The sequence below is a fragment of the Hemibagrus wyckioides genome, linkage group LG17 (assembly GCF_019097595.1).
Source record: "Hemibagrus wyckioides isolate EC202008001 linkage group LG17, SWU_Hwy_1.0, whole genome shotgun sequence".
Taxonomy (NCBI): Eukaryota; Metazoa; Chordata; class Actinopteri; order Siluriformes; family Bagridae; genus Hemibagrus; species Hemibagrus wyckioides.
In genome coordinates, this window is record NC_080726.1 from 12,828,159 (window position 1) to 12,848,193 (window position 20,035).

General features: G+C 37.6%; 1 protein-coding gene across 1 annotated transcript; it reads right to left on the reverse strand.

Moving 5' to 3' along the window:
* Window positions 1-8,795: 8,795 nt before the first annotated feature.
* polr1g (RNA polymerase I subunit G) lies at window positions 8,796-14,301 on the reverse strand. Its single transcript, XM_058414553.1, has 3 exons — window positions 14,120-14,301; window positions 13,885-14,014; window positions 8,796-12,316 (listed from the first exon to the last, which is right to left on the reverse strand). The coding sequence occupies exons 1-3, from the start codon at window positions 14,166-14,168 to the stop codon at window positions 11,605-11,607; spliced, it is 891 nt and encodes a 296-aa protein (XP_058270536.1). The 5' UTR covers window positions 14,169-14,301; the 3' UTR covers window positions 8,796-11,604.
* Between the last annotated feature and the right edge of the window lie 5,734 nt (window positions 14,302-20,035).

Sequence of the window (20,035 nt, forward strand, 5' to 3'; positions counted from 1 at the left end):
TCAATAGTGCAAAGAAAATGCTCTTCATGAAATTGAGGACTAGGTTGAGTTGTGATGTGTAAGACATCAACTTAATGCATGTTGTGCCAGTTTGCTTCCTAAAACAACTCCACTATACTCATTACTAACTGCTCTGTTCCCGAATTTTTGGGTTAAATATGTACAGAATACTTGGATTTTGGAAATTGAGAAGGTAAATACTGTGTAATAACAATAATGTATGTGGTTCTCCTGCTCATTTCCATCCACTCGCACTTCTTGTCCACCAATCCATCCTGTCAGTAAAAGCCACCATCACTTCCCTGACATGTCTCCCAAGCCAACATGCAGTTTGATTGCTCTGATAGCCATCGCTCAGTGACCTTAACCCATGTCCTCATGTTGGTTTCCGACGCACTGATCTGCAGTGGAGACTCCAGGGAAATTCACATCATGACGTAAAAATCTGTCTCACAAAACTAATCATGAAGTAAAGAAGTACCTCCAGTGTTCAGAGAAGGGCTCTTGAAGGGTTTAATAGGTTTAAGCAAACAGTGTCTCAGTCTTCCTGTTACAAAGGTGTATGAGTACTAAATAAAATAACATTCATGGGAAAGTTAGTGTGCATTCCTAGAGCACTTTCAGGAGCTTTAGCTGGTAGGTGAAGTTGTAAAATAGTGAATAATTCAAAATGGTACATCTAGTATATGTACAAGGTATGTAAGTGCAACAGTAGTAGAGGATCTACAGTCATGTGACGTCAACATCCAGTAATACAATCAAGGCTCAAGGTTTCTTTAACATGTAGAATAATTTGGTGTTAAGTATCTACCTGCTGAGATTGGAGAGCTAAACTGAGGCAAGTTTGAACTCCATTGTTCCCAATATTACTAATTGTGCACCTTTTTCCAGCCTGAGGCCAGACTGGTTTCCCTTCTCCTACTCGGCTTTTCCCTTCCTTCTCATTCTTCATCTGAGAACGCCTGGGCCCAGCTGTTGCAAAGAGAACCTAGTTTTCTCACTGCCCTCCCCTTGGAGGTGGTGTGAGCGGAGACATGATTATGCTCTCAGCCTTCATAAATCCCCAGTGCTGGAAATCAGGCCTGTGGAACATGTACAAAGATCTCCTGTCTCTAATCCAGCACTTTACCAGAGAGCATTTTCACAGAAGCTCTTTTTCCACCTCTTGTGTCCCTCACTTAACCTCAGATGTATTAATATGTTCAGTAATTTCATCACCAAGGTAGTGATAATATAAAAAAAAAAACACAACAACAACAAAATGGTACTTTTCCAAGATGAATGAATGTAGTAAAAATGAGACTCAGAATTTTTTGAGCATTTCAAAATAGACAGAAAACATTTCCTAACAGATTTACTTCGAATTTATTTTAAAATCATCCTCAGGTTCAACTTGAAGTGTTATTTCTTACAAATATGTTTGTAGGTATGTGCAATGAAAAGCATGGAGCTGCTGTGCAAAAGCAAAGAACGATTAAAAAACCAATGCACTTAATTCAATTAATAAGCTAAAACGATTACAGGAACAATTCGCCAAGATGTTTTGCACCATGAACATGGGAAATATCAGTTTCTGAACATACTGACCGAAAAGGTGCATGGATGCATTTTCTAGCATTTTACATTATATACCACTAAAACTTTCTCTTGTAGCTCACCTGGTTTGCAGATCACTAAGTGCTTTGATGCCATTAAGTGTTTTATTTGACACACTGTATAGTGGGATTAACAAAGGCGCTGGTTACCGATGGTCTAGCTATAAAACTGGAAAGGGCCTTGATTAGCAATAAGAGTAAAGACTACACAGTTTTACACACACAACATAATGATTATTAAATGAAAATAGAGTATGGCATCGCAGCATGAAGATGTCTTTATCTCAAGCAGTACCAATAAAACTGTGATCGACGCTACTGTAGAATACTGACTACTCTCAGCAATTATACATGTTTCACTTAACTGCTGTGCTTGAATAATACTTGGAATTCTTTTAGCAATTTGAACACTGTCCTAAATCTTCAACTGGGAAAAGAAATGGCCCCCGGCTTCCAAGATTCCGAGCATCATTCCCAGCAAAGATTCATCACTATGAGTAACATATTTTTACTATTAAATAGTCATCAATAATTGTTGGTATGCAGTCTAGATCATTTCTCAAGCTCTACATCTAAACAACCAAAGTGAACTTTTGTGCCACGGATGAGCAGCTGGTCTGGCGCACTCACAGCATATACCAGTAAGGAGATCCTGAATGGCCCAGATTTTCAACACATGCCACTGTTTGCCAAACATTTGCTAACAAGTGATATAGATTCTACAAATCTACAGTTTTAAAGACAAGGCTGAGGAATATGGCTATTTGTTTCTAAATGACCAAAACAACTGTTTATCTATAATCATTCAGCTGATTTGAAACAATACTCCAGTTTCATTAATAACAGGTAAACACTGAAAATGGTTGTAATAGTTTTATATGTTTTTGGGTTTCTTGCTGTTGTAATATTTCTAACAAATGAAGCTGACAAATTATATATGTGTTTATTCAGAGTAAAAAAAAAAACAAAAAACCTTTTAAAATTTTATGCTATGTACATAAGAAAGAAATAAATTAAGGACATTTGGAAATTGCAATGCAAAACTGTGATTTTAAAGCACTGTAGCGTGTACAGTGATTTCTTTTATCAATTTTATGGTACTGATATGTTCTGCATTACTGCAGTTGTGTTTTTTTTTTGTTTGTTTTTTTTTTTGTTTTTTTTGTTCTTGAGCATATGCTTTAATAAATACATTTTTACAGCATCCTGTCAGAAATTAAGCACTTCTTGGGAATTTATGTCATGTCTTTTCCACATTAATGATTTATTATCAAGTGTATGTGCATGAAGCTGCAATTAGAATCACAGTGACAAAGATGCGCCATCTGTAATTTTCCTTCCTGTCCTACTTGTGCACCAGTGTGATGTCTGAGCAAGTTACACTGTAGGATTTTGATTAGTGATAAAAATGTATGACAGTGACTGTGCTAGTAGGCCTCACGGTGTCTGTGCTGAAAATCCTCTCCTACACCACCAGTTTTATTCCCAAGTCTAAGATTTTTAAATTCTCCCACTTTTACAACATTTCTTTTAGGTGTGCTACCTAATAATAATAATAATAATAATAATAATAATAATAATAATAATAATAATAATAATAATAATAGTAATAACAATGATAATAATAACAACAATAATAATAATAATAACAATAAGAAGAAGAAGAAGAAGAAGAAGAAGAAGAAGAAGAAGAAGAATACTTTATCTAAATGTAGCTTTATTTACAAACACCTTCTACATGATTGATATTTCTTTGTACATGCACATAGACCATCTCTGACTCCCAGATCAGTTAATTGCACATGCATCTGATCCGGCAATGAGAATGATTTCAATACCCTCTTATTTTGAAAAAAAATATATAATATAAAATATAACGACGTGAAAAGTATTGGAAGACATCTCCTAAAAAGTATTAATTTCCCTTGTGTATGGAGACATTTGGGATCTCCTGGAATAATAATAATAGTAATAATAATAGTAATAATAATAATAATAATAATAATAATAATAATAATAATAATAATAATAATAATAATAATTATTATTATTATTATTATTATTATTATTATTATAAAGGTTGTACAGACTTTCATTAGTAATCAAAGTGAGCTGAGATATTGTGAGTTGCACAGATGGATGTGGCAAAAAATGTTTTCAAATAAAACCAGAAATGTAATTAAATCATGTAATCTAATATTTAATGGCTGTTAAATTTTTATTCTCTTAATATGGTGTATTTTAGGCCCCAGCTCATGGTGTTACTGAATCTTGACTCTGATTTGATGGTGAAGCATCCATGACTGCTTTCTTTCACATCTCAGCTGACGGCTAGGAAAGGCCTGACCATTGCATCTTTAGTGCTAGGATGATAGGAAGGATAGAAAGAAGAAGAAGAAGAAGAAGAAGAAGAAGAAGAAGAAGCTGAGTTCAAAAGTAAGACAAAATACACTGGGGAAATTTAATGCAGAATACCTAAAACTAAATATATAATTAGTCATTTATGATTAAGAATCAGTAATAAAATACCATTCTATAACACTCAAACTATGCGCCGATCCTGAACTGATCCTCATCCCGACAATGGAAACAATCAGGAGCTGATTCAGTAGAGTAGAAACGTAGACATCAACAAGCTCAAGGACTGCACTCAGTCCCTAAATAGCCTCATATTTAATAGGAATCTTCAACATCCCAGCAACAGCCTCATAACCCTACAAATGATAAGCACTTGAGAGGGATTTGACTCTCTCAGTGCACTATTTAGTCTGCTCTCAGCCAGAAAGCTCCTGACCGCTCATAGCCCAGTGTCTGCCCAGCTGCTGTAGTCAGACTCAGAGCACCATTTTAATTCTGACGAGAGGCATCGTTCTTTTTAGCAGAGCCACAGGAGAAAACCTGACATGTTATGACCTTTCTGAGGAACGCCAACGCAGCCTTGTGAAAGACCATAGAAGGAAGAGTTTGTAGGGTGCCGATGTCCTAAGGGAAGAGAAGACCCTTACTAGATCCTCCTGGCGCTGAGATAAGGAGCATCTTAAAATGTGTGTGAGTGTGTGTGTGTGTGTAGCAACAGTGCTATAAAAATATCTGATAGCCCACTTGTCTGTTGCATAAAAGCAATCACTGTGTCTGTGACCCTTGATGTTTGATAGAAACAGGCTCTATTTATTCAGAATAAATGAAATAATAAAATCTTTGAAAATCCAATGAATGAATGGTGACAAGAACGATAAAATACATGAAAATCCTCTCAAAACTGCTTTTTTATATGATGTGATTTTGGTAAGCAGGCTAGGTTAGTAGTATATTCAATAGTATATTCAAAATCTTTTCAGTCAAAAAGAAGCAATGCCACATCTAATTAGCCCACATCCCTTTTCCACTACAATTTTAGCAACAGCTAACACCTGAAGGTTAAATCCAACAGTGTTACAGGCAGGATATAAAAAGCACTTTTTTTTAAATGACCCATTTTCTTTCAGCTCTTCCCTGAATATGTAGTCCACTCAAGAGTATGAAGAGGACATGAAGACATCATCACGGCATCAGAGAGAGATGGGAAGGAGAGGGGTGTGTGTATATATATATGTGTGTGTGTGTGTGTGTGTATGTGTGTGACCCTTAGGCAGATGGCACACAGCAGGTCTGGCAGAATCAGAGTCGGTCCACCTCGATGGGTCATGCAACTCATCTCTTCCATAATGAACCCTGATCTCCAACAAAACGAACCTCTGTTAGATGGCTTACTGTTGGAGCAATGTCTGGGACTGGAGCACACAAACATGTTACATAGATAGATTAAAACCAGATGTGAATTTGGTGTCATCTTACTACGTGCAAAGACAAAGAGATGACCAAAAGTCTTTCTTTATGTTTTTAGGTTCCTAAAAATAGTGTAGAACTAAGATATGTAATGACATCTCACTCTTTTCAGTTTAGATGATTTTTACAATGCTTATGAGAAACTTGATTTTTTTGTTCTGTTCACAGAAACGTTCATAAACAGTGGTATATCAAGGAACCATTAGAAATGTATATGAAAATGAACAAGCAATGAAAGCAAATTTCATTCAATTTAATGAGACGTTATTTAAAAAAACCCAAAAAAAACCCCTGCACTTCTGCAGTCATAACAAACCCTTTAAGTCTGGGGTGTGCAATCCTATCCAGTGTGGCTGCAGGTTTTCATTCTAATCATGCAGGAACCACACGTGACTCCATCTATTTAATCAGTCGATCTTGGCTTTTAATAGACTATCAAGTGTGGCTTCTGCTTGGTTGAAATGAAAACCTGCCCCCACCCCAGCTTCAAGGCTATTTCTGGGGAGACAATAGGCTAACCATTAAGGGTCTTAGATTTAATTTCTTAACGAGTAACTCCAACTGCAGTATTTCACACCAACTGAATTGGGCAAAGTGTTAGGATTTTTATCTTGATGCATGTTGACAAGAGATAAAAGCTAATACATCTGATAACTCTTCATTATATTTCACCTCAGCTTTTTGGGAAAATGCCTCCAGTCCATGACTAGACTCCTAATTTAAACGGTTAATATTCATACTGGTATTTCAGATTTCATTTATTTCAGACAATTCCAGTCATTTCTGATATTTTAATACAATCTTCTGTGCTATTTCAGTTTTTAAGAAATGCATTATTGGAGCATTCTTTGTGACTGGAGCAGGATGATGAATGAGAGGCAGCGTCCCTGCACAGCATCAGCCTCCAATCACACACAGAAAGGTGGGCAAGGCAACAACGGGGGCAAAAAATGGCATTGCGGTTGTCATGGAGACTAGCAGAAAAGGGGCTGCTTTCATAGCATATGTTGGAATTGACTTGTCTGTAAGCGCATAGCAACAGTAGCATCAGCCTCCCCCACTACACACACACACACACACACACACACACACTTTAACTGCAACATAATTTTGCTCTGTGATCTGGAATGTGAGTGTCACAGAGTGGACCTATTTCATTTCAAGTCGAAATGAGATGGGAGGAAATGCACAAAACGTGACATGGACAAATAAAAGTCTGTAACCTTTACAGTTCACTTGGTTTTGCATTAGCTAGAAACCGGAAGACTAGCTGCACTGTGTCAAAGCATTAGCATGCAATTAAGTAACTGGTGCGTCACTCCAAAGTGCCTTCTTGCCACATGACAAAAATGCTCAGCTTTTATGTGTGTCCAAAACACAATTACACACATCACACATAATCACACATCTTCACATACATGCCACTTATACACAGGATAATCACATAAAGAGTTGAAACACAAAAGGAAGGCCACGTGAGGATGTTATTTTGCTCACAATAAAAACAATAAGCGGTTTCTTTTATGGTTTTTAATGAGGGAACGCTTGCTCATATTGGTGAATGCGACTCCACGGTCCTTGGCAAGTGTGCGTTGCTATGGTAACACACCATCCACCCCCTGAATGCCGCAGGCCGAAAAGAGAGAGAGAGAGAGCGAGAGAGAGAGAATGAGTGAGAGCTTTACAGCATACAGCAAGGAAAGATTGCTGCAGTGAAAGAGAGGGGTGGAGGAGGGGGAGACACAAACACAGAGCAGAGAGAGAGAGAGAGAGAGAGAGAGAGAGAGAGAGAGAGAGAGAGAGAGAGAGAGAAAGGACGAGGGACGGACGCTGCACAAATGAGAAATTTATCTCACACACACGCATACACACACCCCTCCAAACGTTATCATTTGCATCAGTTGGGGCGCACGGGGCTCGGGTCTGCTCTGCAGTCTGGACACGTCTCTCCCAAACTTCAGACTGCATTCAATTATTTATCTGCCAGGCAGTAAGCGTTGTTCCAGCATCTCATCTCACTGATGGTACAGCGGCACCCCACATCTGAGAAAAAAAACTCCTTAAGGTTGTACAGGAGAGTAACAGAGGTGAGGATACCCTGCATCCTGTTGGCCTCTGTGGGAACATCGTGTCCAGTTCTTCCATCATTCAATCCCAATCGTTGACGTGTATATACATGGCAATAAACCAATAAAACATACACAGTACACTATAATAATAAGCATATTCCTTCACCACCAGAATGAACATTCTTTTTAGGCATACAGTGAGAAGAATAAAGGTATGTTGAATAAAAGGTTTATTATAAGCACAACAAATGAAATTGGGTCTCAAAGTTCCTTTAGGATTTAGCTTATGATAGGCAGAGATGACTATGTGATGATACTCATCTAGCTCTTGATAAGGTTGTCTACCAAATACCATAAATGTAAATGTACTCATAATACATTGCATTTTCCTTTCCCACACACTGAATCAGAAAAGTAAGAAAGGATGGAGCCGAAACTGATGTAGCGTTGAAAATGACTCCGCTCTGCTTGAATAACTAGAGAAGGTTTTACATCAGCAGGCATCAGATGCTCAATGCTCATTAGAAAACATGGCCATACCTCAGTGCAGAACTCACAGCAAACCTCTAGTGTATAGAGGTGCTGGAAGCTGTGCAAGTGAGCAACACCGCCATCTATCGGTCGAACTGAGAACAGCACAACTGCAGCACCATGTTTATTCAGAAAACCTGACTGCGTACAAAAGCTGTACAAGAGCGAATTCACAATACAATACTAATGAAGTTTTGTATAAAAGGTCATTTATAAACTGTTTAAATGACTCTTTACGTATAGTATTATTTATTTATTTATTTATTTCAATAGCCGCCTATTTACAACAGTGAGACCATGTTCGGTCAATATCACACATCAGTAGGCTGCCATTTTCACATGAACCTGAGTGCAAAAGTATTTCCCATGTTTTCTGAGATGGTTTCTGGGAAATATAGCTCTGTTGTTATCTACCTAGATTGCTGTACCTAGATGTACACATGAAAGACCAAAATCCAAGACGCTAAAAATGTAATGCAGGGGTACCAAAATAATTTCTTTAGAAAAGATGTTTTGTTATGACCCTGTTATTAATCACAAGAACTGGGGCCATTATCACACCCCAATCATAGGGAAAACACTTTGGTAAAAATAACCCTAACTTAACTTAAAGGTTTAGTTCCAGTAGAGCAACGCACAATGCATTTTTTGTTCTAAAAGCAGTGCTTTTCAAGTTGGGTCCAAGAATCTGTGAATCATAATGAGTTTGTGATTTTTAATTTTTATCTTTTTTATATATGGAAATCATATACGTGGAAATCACAGCACATTTATGGCATTTGCCAGACTCTCGTACCCAGAGCAGCTTACATTTGTACAACTCAATATAGTTCGAGGTTAAGGACCTTGCTTATGGGCCCAGCAGCAGCAGCTTGGTGATCCTGGGATATTTCAAATCAATTCAATTTATTTGTATAGCGCTTTTAATAATGAACATTGCCTCAAAGCAGCTTTACAGAAGTATAGAAACATAGAGAAAAGTTAAAGTTAAGTTACTATTCAATCCCTATTTTATCCCTAATGAGCAAGCCTCAGTGCAAGTGGCAAGGAAAAACTCCCTAAGATGATATGAGGAAATAACCTTGAGAGGAATCAGGCTCAGAAGGGAACCACATTCTCATTTGGGCAACACTGGACAGTAAATAATGTAACTGTAAATAATGTCCATTCTATAACAGCAACCAAAAGCTCTTGCGGAACTATTGGGTCGGTGTAGTGTCCGAGTTCATTATAGACTTAACACTAATTCCTTACTGTTGCAAGCTGACCGATGCAACTGACAACCTTCTGATCAGTTATACTTAATAACTGAAACTTTGACATGTGGATTGTGGAAGGTTCCTGAGTGAAAGAAAAAAAAAGTGGCCTAAAGTCCTCCTTAGACACTAAGGCCTGCTCCTACGCTGTTGGCATTTAATGAGGCAATTGAGTTAATGTGTTGAAAATAATGACAATGAACTTTTAAAATGGTATTGTCATGAATGCGTGGGTATTGCAGCGATTGTGGAGCTAGTGATGGAAGCCGTGACCTCATCTACTAATGCAGAACTACTGGAGATGAAGGTTGCGACTCCCACATCTCCTACTGTGCTGCTTCCCACATCAGCAAATGGAGTTATGTGGCATATCATCCAACATTACACATCAGTTCTTTCTCATTCCCCGACTGCTGCTATGAATGCTCCCTGGCACAGTCAGCTAAATAACACAGCTGTGTGAATAAATATCCAAGAAATTCATTTCAACAGTATATGATCCGACATACATATACGTTAACAGTTAGCTGGACTTATTGGTTATATCAGAATTTAGATATGTTTCTAACTATAAAATCAGCTCTTTTTTTTGATATTGCATTATTAATACCTAATATGATTTGGTCAACTGGGATTTAATTTACAGGTTTTTACCAGTTTGTCCAGCATCTCAATCTGTGTTCTGGAAGCTAGTTGCTGATCACACGAAGCTAGATGTTTCACCCTGATTCAAAAAACACAGTGGATGACATTTAGCTGACATAACAACTGGTAAAGAGGATGGGTCTAGATGGGCCAAGCAACCTAGCGCAGTTAGATCAGGGTTATTAGAAGAATGTGGGTGAGTGGTGGAGGTGGGAAGGGTGAATATTACAGCTGAGAGTACTCCAAAAGCTGTTCAGGGGAAATTGAAGGCAGTTATTAAGACAAACAGTGTGGTTAAATAAATGATAGTTCCTGTTAAGCATTGTAATTATTTCATTATAAATATTATGCAACATTTATCATGTAATATTTGTCTTTTTTGTATTTGTTTTTGTGACGTTCCTCATTTAAGGGTTCTTTGGACCTACACAACGCAGTATGAAACCAAATCCCATTTAACTTCTTGCATGGCAATAAAGAGTCATGAACCTTTACAATGAACTAATTTTTACTATTAACATCTTAAAGCTACAGTGACAGCTTTCTGTTAAAAACAAACAAAAAAAAGCTATGTACTATATAACATACAATATAATCACCAGTCTTTTTGATAAAATTGTCTTAAGGTTATACAAACTTTTGCACACCACTGAATGTAACAATTAACTGTTTTTAGCACAGTTATAAATTCAATCAAACATTTCAGCCTTTTACATTTTGTTGTAAAATGTCTAACTGTTGCAGACATTTTTCCTGACATAAAAGCTTACAATCATCACAGTTACCATTACAACATACACTCACTAAGTACTTTATTATGAAAACCTGTACACCAAAACATTCAGGCACTTATCTAACCAGCCAATCATGTGTCAGCATTGCACTGCATGCAATCATGGTCAGAAGTTTCTGGAAATGTTCACATTAACCATCAGAATGACTCCCAGTGATTCTGACCATGGCATGATTGTTGGCGGCAGACAGGTTGGTCTGAGTATTTCTATAACTGCTGATGTCCTGTGTTTTCACACACAACAGTCTCTAGAGTTTATTCAATATAAGAAAAACAACCAGTGAGTATCATATGGAAACATCTTGTTGAGATCTCAGAACTTAGATAACTATACTCTGTACAATTGTGGTGAGCATAAATGCATCACAGAATGCTCAATACACTGGAACACAGGGCGGATGAGCTACAACAGCAGAAGACCATGTCAGGTTCTGTCAGTTAAGACCAGAAAGTGGACTCACCAAAACTGGACATTTGAAGTCTAGAAAAATGTAACGTGGTCTGATGAATCTCGATTTCTGCTGAGGCACACAGATGGTAGGATGAGAATTTGTTGCTAAAAGCATGAATCTATGTACCCAACCTGCCCTGTGTCAGCAGTTTCTGAGCACACTTTGGACTCGTTAATACAATATCAATCATCACTTGTATGCCACAGACTATTTGAGTATTGTTGCTGACCATACAAATTCCTTAATGGGCACAATTTACCATCTTTTAATGGCTACTTCCAGAATAATTCTGCACCATGTCACAAAGCAAAAGTCGTCTGGTTTCAATGACAATGAACACAAAGTTGTTGTCTTCCCAGTCACTGGACCTGGATTTTGAGAGCAAAGCGAGTTCCTAATAAAGTGTTCAGTGAGTGCATAATGAATATTAATGAATATCTACTCATCTTGAGTTTTCTTCTTCTTCTTCTTCTTCTTTTTCTTTTTCACAGAGCTCTCAATTTCACCAAAGGATGTATCCATTGCTTCCTGTTTGACTATCAAATGTTCATCAGTTGCTACTTCATCTTGTGTGTCCATTCTCTCCTTCTCTTTTTTAATCTTCTTTCTCTTCTTTCTCTCTGTTGTACCATCTTCTTCCACTAGCTCTGGGACTTGCGGCTCACTACATTCCTGAGATATCTCTTCCTGCTTAATGTGGGCCACTTCAGTTGTCTCCTCCCTGCCGCACTTCTCTTTCTTCTTCTTTTTCTTCTTCTTACTCTGGTGTTCCGTCTCTTCAGACTCCAGTTTTATTTTCTTTGGTGGCAAAGGTGAGGTTGAGGTGGTGCTCTGAAACATGTGAGCAGCAGCAGAGCTGCCAAAGGGCTGGAAGCGCTGCTTCAGGCCTGGTGGAAAACTCGGAGCAGGGGCTGCTGGGATGGGAATAGGGCTCTGATTCCCACTGCAGTCCCCATAACTTTCACTGATACTAAGGATTCCAGCAAAGCCAGAAGCAGTGGGAGATGCGCTTTGTTTTTTACCACTGGAAGTGAGCAAATGGAGGTCAGTAGGGCCTGAGCGGCTCGAGAGAACACTGTAGATGTGAGGAGATGCATCAGTAGACTGGATCATCTCCAGGCCTGATAAAGATACTTTTAAACCTGCCAGGCTGAAAAAGAGATGAGGCATTCATTTAAACAGCAATCAACTGCAACCTTTTTCATTCCTTGTATTAATCCCATCTATGACAAATAAGGCATGTGTAATGAACAATGATATACAATATCCTTTACCCAGGAAAGAATAGAAAACTCAAGATACATCTGTACCAATAGCCCAGTTGCAGAATTGCAGCAACAGAAATGTAAAGCATGCTCCTATATAAAGCAAAGTTAAAACAAAACATTACCTTCCCTTCCAAAGTTGGAGCAAAATAGTTAATGCAGCAGAATATTGTTCTGGTTACTTGCACTTTTTCTTATTATTTTTGTGCGATCAGGGAGAACCAAAGGCACTTTTGTATTTACTTCAAGCTATGCTGACTATGTAGGTAATGGATTATTACAAAATTTTCCCCTAAACGATACAAGTTTGCTTTACAGATATCTTTGAAAAATATGAGAATATGGTTTGCCAACCATTGCCAACTTTTGAGACCAAAAGCTTTGTTTTCTTATTAAATCATGGTACATGTTCTTGTTTATATATGTACTGATGATTATTTGACAAGCACTGGTTTCTGCTTCCTAAAATGACTCTCAATTGTATTGCCTTTGGCTGTTACTTTATGAGCACAGTCAGTGCAATATGAGGCACATATTCCTTCCTGTTCCAACATGACTGCACACTAGTGCACAAAGCAAGGTCCATAAAGACATGGATGAGCGAGTTTGGTGTGGAGGAACTTCAAAGTCCTGACCTCAACTCCATATTAAATTAATGTGCATGTAAAGGCAGATGTCCCAGTTTTGGCCTGACTCGCAGTCTCCACTCTAATTCATCCCAAAGGTGTTCTATCGGGTTGAGATCAGGACTCTCTCCAGGCCAGTCAAGTTCCTCCACAACAAACTCACTTATCCATGTCTTTATGGACCTGGCTTTGTGCACTGGTGCCCAGTCATGTTGGAACAGGAAGGGGTCATCCCCAAACTGTTCCCACAAAGTTGGGAGCATGAAATATTCCAAAATGTCTTGGTATGCTGAAGCATTTCTGGAACTACGGGGCCAAGCCCAACCCCTGAATTTGGAGGGATGTCCCAAAACTTTTGGCAATATAGTGTATTCACAAACAGGGGACTCTCAAGGATTAGAGAAGCAAAGCCAGCAGGTCCACCTTTTTAAAAAAAAACATCATCTTGGTGGAAAACATAACCAACCATTATCACCGTTATTATACTTAGTTCTTACAGTTCTTGGCATATTTGTCCAAATGTCTAAAAAAAAAAACAAAAACAAGTAAGCCTCATTGTAGGGTCAACAAAGTTTAATGACAATTGTAATTAGGGGTTTAATTATGGGCTCTGTGAATTCACAGGATTCACGTATAAAAAGCAGTATGGCTCAGTTCAGTAATGACCTCAGTATCTGAGTAGTAAGTAGTGGTAGAGGATTAAAAAAAAAAAAAACAGCCATCCAACCAGCCTTAAAGAGGTGTCCTGGATGCAAACAGTATCTAGAGGGACATGAGGAAGAAGTTGCATTGGTGTATTTTAAGCATGCTGTCTGCTTTCCTCTCACCTGCTGGGCTTGAAGCGAGCTGGAGCTTTAATGAGCCACAGCTCCGTGTTTTCTCCTCTCTCTAACACAGACTTCTCAGTGCAGCTGTACCGAAGAGGCACAAAGTCTGCAGGACACTCGTATCTAGAATCTGGAGGGAAAAGGAAATGCAGAATGAAAACCACTGAGTACTGAATACTCTACTGAATTTACAGAACTATAAGCACTACAGGTCAGATGGCTGACCAGCACTCACCTTTCTTCTCCGTTTCCTTTAAACTGGACGAAGACATGTTATGCGCCATACTGAACAGACAGTACGCTTATAATATTTAAGGACAATCGATTAAAGGTATCATGTGTCACTTCACTAAATATGTACATAAACCAAACAACATCGAGGCACGAGAAGCACATGGAGTGTAAGAGGAACTTTGACCCGGAAGCACTCAGTGCTCTACCCAACCGAGTAATATAAAAGCATAATAAAAGTTATGTGCTTTGTTGGACTTTTCATTTAGTACGTTTTGGAAAAAAAATAAATAAAAAACAATTATATGCTGGCTTTTAAGCATATTATATCTTACTATCGTTTGCTAAGTTTGAATTTTATTATTTATTTTTAATGCATATGTTTTATTTATAATTGTCACCACTAGAGGGAGCACGAACCCCTGTTTGTTTTAGGATTCCAGGCAGAAAATTTGTACACAATCTGGGTCTCCACATCTAAACTGCCAGTTATTATAAACTCCCAATATTATTATATAGTTGAATAAATTCCAGGTTTTATATCAATTATCTATGAAATATTCCTTAAAATATTTATAAACCACATTGTATGGCTACTTCTACTACACTACAGGGTGCAGGAAAGCAAATGTCCAGGCTACAATGCCTCAGTACTGTCCATAAACACTTTAGATTTATTTGTTGTGAATCCAAACAGTTAGAAGTCAATTCAAAGGAAGATCAGACACAACTGCGAAGATTGTTAATAAGTAAATAGCAGAAAGGGAGAGACATCACTCTGCGGCACAGTTGAAATGGTATTCTCTTACTCCACACTGTTTATTTTCTCAAGTTCATGGCTGGTTTGACGCTGTGGGAAAGCTCACCATGCCCCCCTGTCATGATCATATTCACATCCACAGATGCTTCCTCCAGGCGGTGTCAAGTATTTCTGCAGAAGGAGGAAGTAGGTCATATGTGAAGGGCAGAAGATATTTAGTTCTAGTTGTTTGAAGTCAAGTTGACCTAGTATTTTGAAGGAAATTATTACATTTCTTCATATTTTAGTAAGTATTTTCTAGTATATTAAAATTTGGTTTGTACTATGTAAACCATGTAATGTTATAAAATGTTTTCATATTCTGTTTAACAAAGTAGGCAAAGGGTGTGTCATTCATTAAGTGATTCATTCATTGGCTGACTTTTTCCTGCTTAGGGTGATGGCAGATCTGAAATTTTATTTGTTTTGCTATTTTAAGAAACCAGTTGAATGCTACTCATTCATAATAATTTGTCTCTGTAAAGTGTTTTGTTGCTCAAACAATTAGTGAGCACTTTATTTAAATACCTACGCAGAAGCTGCAGACAAGTTTTAAAAGTCATCATGTTAGTAAACAGTTATTGACCGTAGCCCATCTGGTATATGAATTGCCGGCCTCCACCTACTGACACAATAGGATGAGTACTAACTATTTTACTGTAATTTACACCCTTTAATGCTTTTGTGGAAAAATATGAGACCTTATCGGGACTGGAATCCCACGAGACCATCTTCAAGTAAATGCTTTATCTTTGTTACTTTTGCTGTGAATTCTGTGTTTGTTTATAGTTTGGGAAAAATAATAAGTGAGGGAACAGATGGCAGTAGTCAAACTTTCAGACACAGTAAGCAAAAAACCTGTTAAGGTTTTAGATTTAACCTTTTTTCTTCTTCAAAGACTGCAGCTGTACATTTAGAGACTTTAAATCATTTTTTCAGTGCATGCATGTAGTTTGACAAATTATGAATAACAGTCAATAATTGTAGGCCTACACTATATTTCCAAAAGTTTTGGGACACCCCTCCAATTCATTGAATTCAGGTGTTGTTTTTTAGGGGTTGGGCTCGGCCCCTTAGTTCCAGTGAAAGGAACTCTTAATGCTTCAGCATACCAAGACATTTTGGGCAGTTTCATGCTCCCAACTTTGTGGGAACAGTTTGGGGATGACCCCTTCCGGTTCCAACATGACTGTACACCAGTGCACAAAGCAAGCTCCATAAAGACATGGATGAGCGAGTTTGGTGTGGAGAAACCTCCTGAGAGTCCTGACCTCAACCTGCTAGAACACTTTTGGGATGAATTAGAGCGGAGACTGTGAGCCAGACCTTCTCGTTCAGCATCAGTGCCTGACCTCACAAATGCGCTTCTAGTGGAATGGTCAAAAATTCCCATGAACACACTCCTAAACCTTGTGGAAAGCCTTCCCAGAAGAGTTGAAGCTGCATATTATAGCTGCAAAGGACAGGCCAACAATATTAAATTCATGTGCATGTAAAGGCAGACGTCCCAAAACATTTCGCAATATAATGTATAATGTGAAGCTCTACCTGCTAAAATGAAAAAATGCACTGCAACAAAATTTGTAAATATTAATATGGGAAAATATTTTGAATATAGTAAAAATATATCTAGTATTTCTAATACAAATCTAATATTATTAACCTATTTAAAAAAAAATCTAACTTGACATTACTGTAGCCAGATCATTTTTCTAATTTTAAGCATTATGATCTGCCTTTATTACAAGCATCTAAAAACAACTGTATAATCTTATATTTAATTAAAAAAAAACACATAATAGGAAATATTAGATATATTTCCCTATATTTAAGATATTTTCACTTGCTAAAATATTACAGTGGTAATTTTCAGTAAACATTAGTAGTGAATATTATTTTCTTAAATTGTAAATACAAATCAAATGCAGTCCATAATGATATGACATATAGTGATATGTTTAATTTAGGGTTACGTTTCTATTTTTAAAAATACACAATATAGTTTACAAATATTGGTCAGTAGCTTACATTTTATGTACATTCATGAACAGTTCAATATGGAGAAAACGTCTGTATGCAATTTTACAATGGACATGTGACATATTAATGTTAGAAAGGGGAGGGGCTTAGCTTGGCCCCTTCCGTTCCATAAGTATTAGTTCATCCTGCGTGAGGCCTCATCACAAGTGTTAGAGCACTCTGAGATTATTCACAAAAGGGAATAGGAACATGGGAAATTCAACCACATCCCTCGTCACACTCGGTCTACACGAGGCTGGTCAGCTGGGAGCACAGCTTTTTAATGACCCAAAGTCTGACACTGGACCTCCAGCAGACATCAGCAGGAAGCCAGACGAGCCCTGGGGCCTGGTTCCAGCATCTTCTTCCAACTCATTTTCAAGTGATCCTTCACTATAAAAATGTCATTATATTTAAGTGGCCTTCATATATATTCCCTGATATTAAATTATCACACAATGTTAATGCATTTAAGAGCAGTGCAACTGCTTAGCACAACAGTTCTTTATGGTGTTGCGGTGTACACACTGTACAGAGCAGATGTTCCTTTTTCAAGAAGCATTGTTTAAGCAAACAAAGTGGCTAGTTAAGGCCCTGCAGCAGGCAGGTTAAAAAATACTATTATAATAACAAACCTCCAACATAAGAACTGTTTAGTTCACAAAATCTAACTAAGTTGACTTTGCTGATCCTTATGAGTTTCACTAGAGATCTCAACAATGCCATTCACTGTTCTTAGATCTGTCACATTAATGCTGTTTCCTTCTGGGTAGAATTACTGATGTTTGATGTGATCTGAAAGTCTTGGTCTGTATCTGCATGATTTTTTTGCATTGTGGACCTAATGGTCCAACACATCAGACTGTCAGTGCCAGCTTTATTGTAAGGGTTTTTAATATTAGGGCCGAAAAAAAAGAAAGTGCACCCTCCTTCAATTCTGTTTTTATTTATCAGGGCCTAAATAACAATTGTGTGATTCTCACCAACGTCTACAGACAAACAAATGACCTCAGAGGACAACAAAATAAATACACAACAGCTTTCAATATATTAATCATTCAAAGACCTAGTGGGAAACAAACAAGTGCACCATTTCTACTTCCACAACCATAAAGAGAATCATTTGCAAACTCATGTTATTGATGACATGCACACGACTGGTTAATCATCAGAAGTGTGAGATCCATAAATAAAAAATGGCAGACTGCATTTAAAACAGTTTTTCCAAAAAAAGAAAAAACATGTACTCTCAAATTAAAGCACATATTCTTCTCTTCCCTTCATTCATAGTCCATTTTATATAATAGCCAAAAATGTATTGATGTCTATGGATCACTTACTGATCTACTGGACTGTAGTAATGAATTATTTAGAAATATAATCCACACTGAGTCTACAAGCACAAACATAAAAGATACACTGTCAAGTGCATATTATTTCATCTCACTTCACTTCCTTAATATTCATTTGTATATTAGCTGATTCATTCTCACTTCCTAACTGAAATTTCTAAAAGTGGTGTATTGCTACTACAATCATTTTTCAACAGGAAGACCTGACCAAGAGCAGCCAATCACATCAAGGCCGAAGATCTACCACAGTTACAGTGCAAAACACTGCTTTAGCTGTTGTTCAACATGCACTGAGACTAATTATGGTTCTTGACTGGTTGAGCAAAACAAGGGGGAAAAAAATTTTTCACTGTGATTAATTTTCTCCACATTACAACATTATTACAAATACACTGAGTAGGACATGAGCCATAACAGCTGTGTGTATACAGTATAATAACCATGTTTATGTGATACACTCTTGTCCAACTCAACTTGACCTCTGGGTAAAAATTTAATCAAAATGTTTTTATTCCTTTCGTGTCTAACATGGTGAATCATAGGCATTTTCCCATTAGAAATTCACTAGTGTCTATAGTCATAAGAGTTGCTGATTATTGTGCTCTTGCTAAAAGTATGTGGAAAAAATTATTCGTCTTGTTAACTGTTGCATTGTGACAGTAATTACATGGACACCCTGTAATATCTGACTTATATGAGTATCTAAACACCAGAGTACATGTCAGGATGATTGATATAGCTTTTTCCGGCGTCATTGTGCGTCACAGTCTAACCAAAAATAGACTTGTGATCGTCAGAACTATTGGACGGCATTCAAATGAATAGTTACTCTACCATTATATGTTTTTTTATTGGAAACATTTGTATATCCAGAATCCATCATTAAAACTTCAATCTGCAGCTTCAAACGGTTTGAGGATTGGAAATGGAAAAGCTCTTGGAAATGAGACTACAGCTAAGCTTAAATTGTAAATGTAGCCGTATAAGTATCTTTCTCTCTGTTGGTTAAATTAGAAGTAATTCTTGTGTGGCTCTGGCCCTTTTCTGGCCATTCCTGTAAATCTCTATTAATGATTAACCACTGCGGCTGTATCTTGGGTAGACTTTTCTTTGTCATATGTTACGACCCAGTGATAAAGCATATGATGAACCATTAGATATATGTACGTGAAGGACTGAGAAAATGTTATCTGTTATTAAATAAAACCTTTACAAATCCCACTTAAGGTTCATAAATTGTTAGAGCAGGAAGTTAATGATAAACCATTACAGTCACTTGTGTGACTTATTCATATACATGAATGTCCCCAATGACCAAAGCCCTACACAGACAAGTGTTTTATTTCGTCTAACACACTAAATTCTGCCCACGAAGTCCTTGGTCATTAGGTGTGTTGAATCAGGTGTGTTAAATGAGGCACAGTGCTCAAGCCTGCAGTCCCGTGGTCCTCCGTGACACTACCATGCACTATAACGGGAAATGGTGGACACAATTTCCGTCTCCAAATAACAATTTCCGTCTCCAAATAAACATTATGTGCAAGAAGACGTGGAGTCCCAGTGCATGGATTAAGAGCCTGGATCTGGCTGAAGTGCTATTAATAGTGAAAACTGAAGACATGTCATGGAGAATGATGTCCTCATCTACAATCAGATAAACACTACTTCAGGGTGACACCTCAAGAACAGCACGGATCAATACCACATAATGATGTGAGCCGTATTGATGTGCTGCAGCCAGTGCACAACC

What these genes read in the sequence shown, in the direction of transcription:
- polr1g (XM_058414553.1), bottom strand. Translation starts at nt 14,168, where the DNA reads ATGGCGCATAACATGTCTTCGTCCAGTTTAAAGGAAACGGAGAAGAAA. An exon ending in AAAGGAAACGGAGAAGAAAG is followed by an intron (nt 14,015 to 14,119) that starts GTGAGTGCTGGT and finishes TTTTCCCTCCAG; the next exon opens with ATTCTAGATACGAGTGTCCT. An exon ending in GCTCGCTTCAAGCCCAGCAG is followed by an intron (nt 12,317 to 13,884) that starts GTGAGAGGAAAG and finishes TCTCTTTTTCAG; the next exon opens with CCTGGCAGGTTTAAAAGTAT.